General features: G+C 51.0%; 1 protein-coding gene across 1 annotated transcript in view; it reads right to left on the bottom strand.

Annotated features, from left to right (window-relative positions):
- The window catches only part of LOC103773439 (potassium/sodium hyperpolarization-activated cyclic nucleotide-gated channel 4), a gene marked incomplete at its 5' end in the record, with an annotated part of 22,513 nt that extends 12,110 nt beyond the window's left edge, over positions 1-10,403 (bottom strand). The window contains 2 exons of the mRNA XM_008940844.1: positions 2,835-3,053; positions 10,242-10,403. Coding sequence (XP_008939092.1) covers positions 2,835-3,053; positions 10,242-10,403 — 381 coding nt within the window. The remainder of the gene's footprint in view (positions 1-2,834; positions 3,054-10,241) is intronic.
- Between the last annotated feature and the right edge of the window lie 205 nt (positions 10,404-10,608).

Here is a 10,608-nt window from a genome sequence, read left to right as displayed (position 1 = left end):
CGCTCTTCCTCTCTTTTGAGCCACAGTTCCTGCAGGTTATGGGGTTATTTCACAGACAATGATGAATTTACAAGTCAAGGCTTGAGCTGACCCACCAATAGCTGAAAAGAAGGGCCCCGGGCCTCTGCTCCTGCTTACAGACCTCCTCCACCAGCACCCTACACCAGCCCTGGCTCTCCCCGTGACCATGGGCAAGGAATTTAGGGCACAACACGCTCTGCAATGCAAGATGGGACAGACAGGTCCTGTCTAACTTTGCCTCTGGGACTGGAAATGAAGCAGCCACTTCAGAGTGCCAGAGCTACTGTGATTCAGAGGTTTCTAAGGGAGGCACAGGGCCAGACTGAAAGGATGGCTGTGCCACTTCCAGTGCCTGGGCTGGCATGAGTACTCTGTGCCACATGGGACTCCCCACTTGTGCTCAAAAACCTTGGCACTAACTGCCCTGGAGGGTGCAACTTCCGTCTCCAAATTCTCCAGGCTTCCTACCACCCCATCGATCTCATACAGCCTCCCTGCCTTGCAGAAACCAGCAGAGCATGAAGTCAGATGCTACAGGAGGAGATTTAGACAGGACAGGGATTGCATGTCCAGATGTTCAGTGAATCCAACCCAGAGTGAGATGAGCCTGCTACTGAAGCCAGCAGACAGCACATCTTGGCTTTTATTCCTCTGCTCAAAAGCCCTGTTTGTACAAGGGAAGAACAAGCTGGTTGGGCAGAGATCTAGATGATGTGAAACTTCACCACAAACTCACCCCTGAACCTTGTCCTGGAAGTTTCACAAAGCCAAGCCCGTCAGCACAGTGACTAGCTATACCCCCCAATCCTGTGACGACGTTACTTCTGCTATTCCACTGTCTCCCCTTTTTTTTGGCTACTCCCAAGAGAGCTGCTGAAGTGCCTCTAGCCCCAGGCTCTGAGGCTCGACGCAGAGCCCTGTTTGCCACCCAAAGGTGTCCTCTGCAGAGGTCTCGCAACTGCCGCCCACTTCTGCCGATCGACCTCCAAAGTTGTTGAGATTCTTTGCTTATAATATGCTCCAACAGACACGTTGTCCCTTGAGGACTGAGCTAAATTGAGTTGCAGGGCTGCAAATCACAAAGCAGCCTCATTTTAATCATGGCTACTCAAAGTGCTAAGGAATGCAGAAAGTAAATACGTATTTGTTTTTAGGCCGTATTTCTTTTTAGGCCGTTTGTCCCATTTGCAAGAGGAAAATTAACATACTCAATCCCTGAGGCTTCAGTCCTGGGAGGTACCTTGGGAAATGGACCTGCTCTAACCACCACACATGAAAGCCACCCTTTGTTAAATCCTCTGCACCGGGCTAGTCACAAAGCTTTGCTCCTGGATCTGTTCTAACAAGGCTTTAACACTTCACACTTCTTCTGCCACCCCATGCAGTCCCTGCTGGCTTACTGGTGAGTGATCTCCCCGAGCACTGACTGTAATCTGGCTGGCAGGGTCAAGTTCTGCCCTTGCCTTTGGACCCAGCTTGAGCAAAAAACCGTAGTGCCCTGTGCTGCAAGGAGTACCTTTGGCTGCAGGGATGTCGGACCAGGTGGCTGGATTTGCAAATCAGTCCTTGACTTCTACACTACTTCCAACACATTTGAATAAATACTCTGCACACACACAGATTTGATCAGCTTGCATCCCTAGTGCTGCAGTGTCCTTCTCTTTGGCATGCCTTATGCTCAGTGTGAAGTAGTCCAGCCCACCTCTAACGCAGTGGTAAAGCTCCACACAAAGCCCAGTGCTCTAGTTGCATCCCAGTCTTCCACGCTTCCCTCTCCTGGGCTTTCTTTCTCTTCTAGCTCCAGCTGTGGTTTGAGATCCTCCCTCTCACCAAAGCGTGATCCAGCCTCTGTCCATCTTTACTTTTGTCTCAATCCTGTTCCAAGGGCATCTAACAGAATTTACCCACTTGACCAACAGCCACCTTTCACCTAATCTAAATGAGCAGCTGGCAGGGGCAGAACAAGGTGAGCGACTAATTCTTCTTCGTCTTAATCTTTGAATCAAATGTACCCATAAGAGCCGGACCATAACATCTTGCCTATGGCACCCTCAGCCCTGCTAATTGAGGCCAGTTGCTTTTGCTGATGCCTGAAAGTAACTTGCTGTCTTTGTGGTGAAGTCCCTTCCTCACCTCTGAGCTGAAACACTACAGACAGCAATATTCTGAAGGCATGGAAAGGGGGAAGGAGCCGATGCAGTTCCATGAGCCACCTCTCATCACAGTCACTGCTTCTGTTTGTTACAGATTCACAGCATCCGCCTCAACCCCCCACCCAGCTACGGCCACAGCAGTGGTAACCTGACCAGCTCTGACATTTCTGTCCCTGCCCTACATTATGCAATTCAACAATTGTGCAATTAACTCGATAGCTACCTGGGGAACCTGCTCGGAGCTCCTGAGCTTTGATCTGTGCTTTGGGGTTTGTTAGGTAGCTTGACTCATGAGCACCGAAGTGAAAAATCTGGATACATTTCAAGAAAGTACTTGCTAAACAAAAGCTGCACATTCAGGAACATTCACGTGGGATTTGAAACAGGATCTCAGAAAGGAAAAAGTGACTGACAATTTTAGATACCTGTGATATTGATAATGTTGATCTAAAGACAGTCAGAGACAACAAAAATCACCCACTTGCCTTACTATTCTTCATTGCATCTTGCATCTGTATCCTCCTGAGGGTCTGTCTGAATAGACAGATGGGTATGAGCTACCAACAAACTATTCTGGTCCACCAACAGCCCTGGCTTGTCCACACAGCTCTCCAGCACACCCCCCGAGCTCACATGAGGGCTGCAGAGCCCCGTCCTTACCTTCTCCTGGTACTGACGCCGTGAGGAATCCAGAGACTGGATCAGGGCTGTGGCATGGCCGATGAACATGGCATAGCAGGTGGCCCCAACAATCATGCTCAGCATAGTGAGCCACACGTCTGACATGCCAACGGGCGCCTGCTGCCCGTAGCCAATGCAGAGCATGTGGCTCATGGCCTTGAACAGTGCATAGGAATACTGCTTCCCCCAGGAGTCATTCTGGAGAGACAGACAGACAGACAGAGCTTTAGCAGTGGGACAGGACATTCTCAGAGATGAACACATTTCAGAAAAGCATATCTGACATCAGACCCAAAAATTCACGGTTACACCTCTTTATGTGAAATGGGGAATTTCATTCTTTGATGGCTTGGAAGTGCTGGGCACAGTCGATTTACAACACACACAAAAGCCCAAACTCAGTCACCTGATGTTAGCTGTCTTTGGCTGGGGTTGTTACAGATTCCACATACTCTTTCCAGAAAGGAAGCCAGAGAGTGGGATGCACTGGTAACATGGGATAAACCAAGACTGGGATACTTTCAGAGTGACCCACGCGTGGGAGAAGGAAGTGAAGCAAATGATTACTTCATTGGGAAACGGACTTTAACAGACAACTGGTGAAAGAGTCTGAGCAAGGCTGAAAGCAGCAAGAGCTTAGAATGGGGAAAATCACTCCCCAGCAATTTAGGAAATGGTCAGGATCCCCAGTCATCACCTGGAGAGAAGGGAAGGGCAGAAAACCAAGATGATAATGTTCAGACAGCAAGTTCCTCTCAGTGTAAAACAGGGCTTCATTCAGGGAGCTGAGAAAACCACAAACTGCCCCATTTGCGGGATGCAACAAACCACTGTGAGAAGCCAGCTGTCATCAATGGCTTCTTTTGGACACCCTGTGGTCTCTCACTGCAACCAGCACAAGGAGCACTTCAGCAGTTACATCATGGGTTAGGGAGCAAAACCAGCAGACATTTCCTGATTATTCCGATTAGCTTGAGTTCATGGGACAGCTCCAGGCACATTTACTGTCCAGTGGGTATTATACGCTAGTGAGTCCTTGCCACAAACCTTGTAAAGTAAATGTGCTGTCATCACACATTGCTGTTACGAGGTGTGTGAAAAGCAGCAGGCTCAGCACCAGTGACCAGCGATGCTGGGGGCCCTGGAGTTTACTGGACACCTCCTTGGAAGTATCTAATCATCATCAAGGGGACGGCTGGTGACCTCTCTGCAAACAGCTCTCCGAGTGTCACTAACGTTGATGGAAATTTTTCAGTAAGCTCACAAGCAGTTGTGATGCTTCTTGCTGTTTGTGAGCTGTGGCGAAGAGCTGGAACCTCTGGAGAGTTTTAATGCTCGGTTAGGAGATAAGCACACGGACAAAGACAGGCCCTATTTGGTTACATTATGCAAGACAGGCCTGATTCACACTGCAACAAGAAGGGCAAACAACAGCAGTGAGAGCGAATAGGACACAGAAGCAGCAGCACATTCACAGCCCCAGAAGAGACTGCTCCTTGCTGGCGCCAGCCTGTCTGGGCTCACCTCCCTGACAAAGTGGGAACCTGTTCACCTCCTGGGCTGGAAAAAAATACCCTGGAGTCAACAGAGAGAGAGCACAGCCCCTTTCCCTCAGCCCTCTGCTCCTAGCAGTCAGAAAAGCTGTGGCCCCTGCACTTCAAGAATGGCAAATGCTGTGAACTCCACGGTTCTAGCCCCTCCACAGTCCATGTTTCAGCAGGGAAGTCATTGTCCCAGGGCCACAGCAGGAGCAGACGCACTTGACCGACCTGTGCTGAAAACGGGGCGTTGCCCGTGAAGGTGGGCAGCACCTTCACAGCTTTACTGAGGCAGAGGCAGCAGTGCAGGTGTCCTGGCCCAGCCCTTCCCACCAAGCTGAAGTTCCAAAGGGAACTTGGGGAGGCAGAATAAGAACAGCTGAGCTGGCATTTGACGTATCAGGAAACTGGCTGCCAGGGTCTTTAATGGCTGTGAATTAGGAAAGCTTAAGATGAACACCTGGGTATCAGGCAGGCTCAGGTTTTGAAAGCCATTTTTCCAGCAACTCGCTGCTCAGGAGTGCTGGTTACAGGGAAACTTGCCAGTATTTTGTAGGAATTAGTCATCCAAAGCTACAACATCCAACATCACCGAGCCCCTGCAGCCTGCAGAAACTCTGCTGCCTCCCTGGGAGCTCTACACTCACAAGTCACAACCCCAGTTCCCATCAGCAGCACGGCTCCCTGCGAGGACAGCCTGCTTTGTGCCAGCCAGAGGAGATTGCTGAGTAATGACAGACTGAGGAGCTGCAGGAAAATGTGGAGGGTTGAAAAAACCCATCCCGAGCACTGTGGGCTGCTGGGAGAAGAGCTCAAGGACTGCTGAAAAACAGGCACTTTCATGAAGGGGAAGCCTTTCAGAGCAATTACCTTCAGGACACCAGCTCTGAGCTCTTTGAGCATCTGCGAGGAACATGGGATCCTCCTGGCACAGTCAGTGTGATGACTCCCTGCTTGTAGGTCTCAGCATATTGCTAGTTTTTAGGCCTGCTCTGCACTCTTCTGTTTTCCACAGAGTAAACAGGCAGGTCAAGAATGCACTACGTTAAGCCATACTAGTAGTAGGGGTTCCAAATGTACTGTGGACACCAGTTTACTCCCAGTGCCTTATACTGCTACAGCTTGTTTCTGTAAGAGCCATACCCTGTACTCAGTACTCTACTATGCCAGTCCCCATGGTGGGAGGGTTGTACTACTTCAAATATACCAGGGTGGCCAAAATGGCCCATCAGGATAGGGCAATGAGGCCTTAAACTGCAGAAAGAAAACAACTCCTCGTTAACCAAATCTCAAAACAAGCTGAAATGGAGCTACAGATCTGTGCTTGAGCATAGTCAAGAGGGATGTTATCTCAGACACCTGCCAGGCACTAAGAGCTTTTGCAAAAGGGAGTTAACATGACTTTGAAGCTGTTTCCCAGCCTAGATTATTTTTGCCATCTACACTGGCAGTACCGTAAGGGTTTCTCTGGGATTAGTGTCTGGGCTGCAATGCCTCTGTTTGGATCCACCTCTGGAGACATGTTCCTGGAGCTCTTCAAAGGCAGTGCTGGGTTCTGCAGTGCCTTACAGAATCACCTAAAGAAACAGTCTGGTGTCCATAGGATGTTCTGGCCCTGATGTACATGTGAGTGTGCGTGGTTGAACCTCACTGGAGAAGACTAGAGAGAGAGAAGACAAGCGCTGGCGAATTCCTGGGTCAGGGCACAGCATTATGCCTGACACACCACTAACGTTTCACAGTATTTAGGAGCTGTCTGTAGCAGAAGGGCCCGTTTCAATCTTGTGAACTCCCCCAGTCGTCTCAGCAGTGAGCTTACCTGGCCACAGAGCCGTTACTCAGGCCTTGCTACTGCACATACCTTAGGTTAAGCTGTGAAATAAGGCCTCTGAACATCACTGCCCTCCCCTGGACCACACTGTAACTGCTGGGCTGGGAAAAAACCCTTCAGATTCAGTCTAAGGGAAAGGAATAGTAGAGTGAGAAATACAGAGGATAGGTCAAACTTCATGTTGGATGGAACCTGCCTGTTCTGGGCTGGCTTCCAAGGAGAGCTTTGCATGGCTTTCACCTAACAGGAGAGACCTTCTCGGGACTCCAGTATCAATTGCCCCAGTCAGCCTTGCCTTTCCAGTCATGTTCCTGGAGCAACAAATGAGCACAGGCCTGGGCACCCAGACCTTGCCTGAGAAAGCTGTGCCCAGCCCTGGGCCCTGAACATATGCTGTGTTTCCAGGCTTGCCCCCAACCTCACCTCTTGCTGCTCCTGACTGGATTCCCTGGGTAGACCCTGGCCATGACGATCACCGTGCCTCCACTGGAATGGTCAGGGGACCCTGTTATTCCCGTTTCTGCCCTGCCCAGTCTGGTTTCTGCACCGCTAGGACTGTGCCCCATCTGGGACAGGGGTCACCCTTGGCTCCTGTCTCTACCCCATCGTGGAGCAGCCCCATCCCTTCCCCAGCAGGGAAGATGACCAGGATTTCCAATGCAAGGTGGCTGCATGTGATGTGGGGCTATCTGCCCTCCCTGCAGGGTTTATGGGTTCTGCCCAACACCCAGGGGAGGGAGCCACGTGCCTGAAGCAGCTTTCAGGTCCCAGCAGAGCTCGCTGAGGAGGAGCTGCCTGGCCAGGGGCTCGGGGAGGTGCTGCTGCCTGCACACGTGCTGCTCGGCAGCTGACTCGGTTTTTAATAAAGGGCCCTGTAGAAAAGCTAATGCTGAAGCCCCTGGGACTGGTGCTGAGCTACTAATACTGAAAACATCTTTCCCTGCCATTTCAGAAAGAAGGCATACAGAGACTCACTCCTTCCACGATTGCTGAAGATGAAACATGGTGCATACAAAAACATCAAGATGAACAGGACCCAGGAATTTATCGAGCCCCTGATATGATTTTGGCACCACCAGACCCTTCACAGATCCCCTGGAAAAGGATCAAACCTTTAGAAAGCAGATGGGAGGTGATGAATCTTCTTTCCCTGCTGCATCAGAACCAGAGCTCTTTTTGTGGACTGCCAAGTGGCTAGGTGGGCAAGTCCAGAGCGGTGGAAGAGCAGCACCTGCACACTCAAGGAGAAAGCCTTCAAAGCATTTGGCCCCTCACTTTCAGCTCCCCTTGCCTGTAGTAGCTTCAGAAGGTTCCTTTTTTTTTTTCCTACAGTGGCTCCAGCCCAGCTTTTTGGCTCCTGTGTGTAATCAGGGCAGTTGTGCACCAAGTGCATTTATCTCAAAGCTGTGACCAGGTCAGTACAGAACATCCCAAAATCCAACCTAAGACTCTCTCTGTCACAAACAAATGCAATCGTGGCCTTCCAGCTCCTAACCCTGTCCATCACAGCTTTCAACCAGAGCCGACTGCCATCAAGATCTTGGCACCGTAGTCCAAGACCAGCCCAGACCCATGGGTTTCTTGTTTCCTGACTCAGTGGCCTCTCCTATTCCTTCACTATAGAGTCTGTGTATTGTTGCACTCATCATGCCATCCATACCCATCACTGGTCCCAGAGAAAGAAACTTAGAGTGAGAATGAACTAGCTGGTTCCAGAAGATCTAATTATTCTCTCTGCTAAACGTTCTAAACCCAAGCTATTTTGCGGCTGGCATATTCCTGTGCCGCTTCTGGAGCAGAAGCCACCTGAGCTATAGGTGGGGCATATAATCACCTCTTGAGTTCTTCATCCCAGTTTCCCAAGGCTCAATTTCTGAGACGGTCACTGATATAATAATTTCTCTTCACTTTCATTAAGTGGAGAAAGTGAAGATGATTTAGCTGCAGAGGAGCAGCGGAAAAAATCACACAAGGCAAGTTTAATTCCCAGCTTCACAGGCTCTCAAGGCTGAGAAGACAAGTACTGCAGCATGAGTCCTTGCCTCTGGACAGACACTTCCTACCCTGCCCCTCCTTGAGACTCTGCTGAGCCCTCCTGCCTGTGGGATGCATCCTTTCCCCCTCTCCTCAGGCTTGCTGCTAAGAAAGGCAACTAGGCTAAATCTTTTCTTCCTCTGTCCTGCCTCCTACCACCTTCCAGAACCCTATTCCTTCATTGCACAGTGGCCTTGATGGTCACCTCTAGGCTCTGATCGTAGCCTGGCCCAGGTAACTCTTTTCCTAGATTTTATATAAATTTAGCTTTGTTTCCCTCCTCATCAGGCTCTGATCCAAACATGTTTGCAGCTCTTTGTTCCACGGGGTTACACAAGCTGTTTTCTGGCTTTACAGCCTCTGAGTGAAAAGCCTTCAAGAGCCAACTGGCATCAGCTTGTGCCATGCGTTTGTGCAACCCACCTGCTGCAACCCCAGGACCCTCAGACTGCTTCAGAAACACCCTGTTACAATACTCCCTCCTCCTCAGAAGTGTCCAGGGAGGGAGAACTCCCAGAGCCTGCTGCCTGACCTGCCTGGGATCACCCAGAACAGAGCTGGGAGCTGAAATCAGGTGTCCCACTTTCAGCCTGTGCCCCAGCACCGCAGCGTTCTTCCTCTCCCCACGCGTGTCTGCCACTGCTGGGCCCTGTCGCCCTCAGACCATGGCCAAACGTTACGATAAAGGAAACACGGTTCAAATCTGCTGTTCTGAAGCTGTCCTGCAAGGGCACCAGGGTCCAGGCACTTCATGGGGTCCTCTGAGCTCTCCAAGCTCAGGAGCTCTATGTCCTTTTGAACCCAAACAGCGCGAGCACAATGGGGTGTCCCCCCTGACCTTTAATTGCTCCTGCCATACAAACAATAAAAAGGCAGCATGGGGGAAGATAAGGCAGCTGCTGCATGGGTCATTCTTCTGTTGTCGATAAATAAAGGGTTCTAGTCTCCAGAACTGTCAGTCTGGCACCTTTCAGCAGCAGGAAGCGAGTGATTATTGCAGAGGGAAGAAATGAATAAACAAACAGCAAACATCTGACTTGTCATGGATGCTCACTTGAGGCAGGCATGGGCAGCGCGTGCCCGCAGCTCCGCATGGGGGAGGCACGGGAAGCTGGCAGCTCCTTTATACATTTTACATTTGTTCTGTTCTGCCCGAGTGCCTGATTATTCTTCTTTTCTTTTCTTTTCTTTTCTTTTTTAAGAAGAAGAAATTGGCTGGGGGAATCTGGAGGTTAAGAGCTGCAATAAGAGGCAATTTTTTAAGCTTTGTCAGTTTTTGCTGCTTAATCAACTGGACATTGTCCCTTTGAATAAAAGCTCCTGAATTCTCAGCAAAACGGTTGCAAGGTACGGTGAAGTCCCCGTGCATTTCCCATCTGGCACAAGCCCCCTGCAGCAAACAGCAGCGAGAACTCCATGGCCTGGGATGTTTCTGGGAAGCCTGGCTACTGATCCCATGACAGGAGGCTGCCCGGAGCCTTGGCACAGGCTGTCTCACTCCACTCTAAAGGGATGTTGTGTAGCTCCCCAGGGAGAAGGAGGGGTCACAACGAGCCTTCGAGTGGATATGGAGCAGAAGGCTTAACAGTTTCCTTGGGATCGGTAATGGGGATGATGGATCAGACCCAGCTATGGCTCTTGGAGCCCCTCTGCATCCTGCCTTTGGCTCAGTGTGCCCAGATCCCACCAGAACGCCCAGATGCCAGCAGAACGCCGGTTCCATTCTTGCTCTTTGCTGTCTCCTGCCAGGAGGGGGAGCCTGGCTCCTGCCTTCCACGGGCTCCGCTGGGGAGGGAGACTGCAGATCTTGCAGAGATTACCCCCGGGGAGCCTCCATGCCCCCAGCGCAAGTTACAAGTCCTGCTGGGCAGCAGAGGAAGGCGCTGGAAGGCACTAAAAGCAGGTGGGGGGAACTGGGGATGCCACGCTGGCGCTGGGAGGTGAGGCTGTGAGCGCGGGGAAGCGAGCTGGGGGGACTCTTACCACCATGCGGTTGAGGGACACCCAACAGTCGTCGGGGAAGTCCTGCAGCATAGGCACGAGGAACTGGAGGCAGCCATCCCAGTGACACAGCAGCAGCATCATCCCAATTAGGTTCACAATCCGCACCACCGCACTGGCCAGGTCGTAGGTCATGTGGAAGATCTGCGAGGGCCAACAGGCAGCAGGTGAGATGGCAGCTCCCCAGACAACCAACCCCACGTAACCAAGTGCAGTGTCAGGGTCAAGAACTTTGCTAAAGTAACGGAAGAGGCTGCATCAGCTCAGCTCAGGTCAGGCACAGTGTGCAAGCAGAACCAGCTGAAAAACAGATTAAAAAACAAAATACAAACTCATGACTGTTCACCCA

The sequence above is a fragment of the Merops nubicus genome, unplaced genomic scaffold (assembly GCF_000691845.1).
Source record: "Merops nubicus isolate BGI_N331 unplaced genomic scaffold, ASM69184v1 scaffold8700, whole genome shotgun sequence".
Taxonomy (NCBI): domain Eukaryota; kingdom Metazoa; phylum Chordata; class Aves; order Coraciiformes; family Meropidae; genus Merops; species Merops nubicus.
This window is presented reverse-complemented; position numbering and strand designations above follow the sequence as displayed.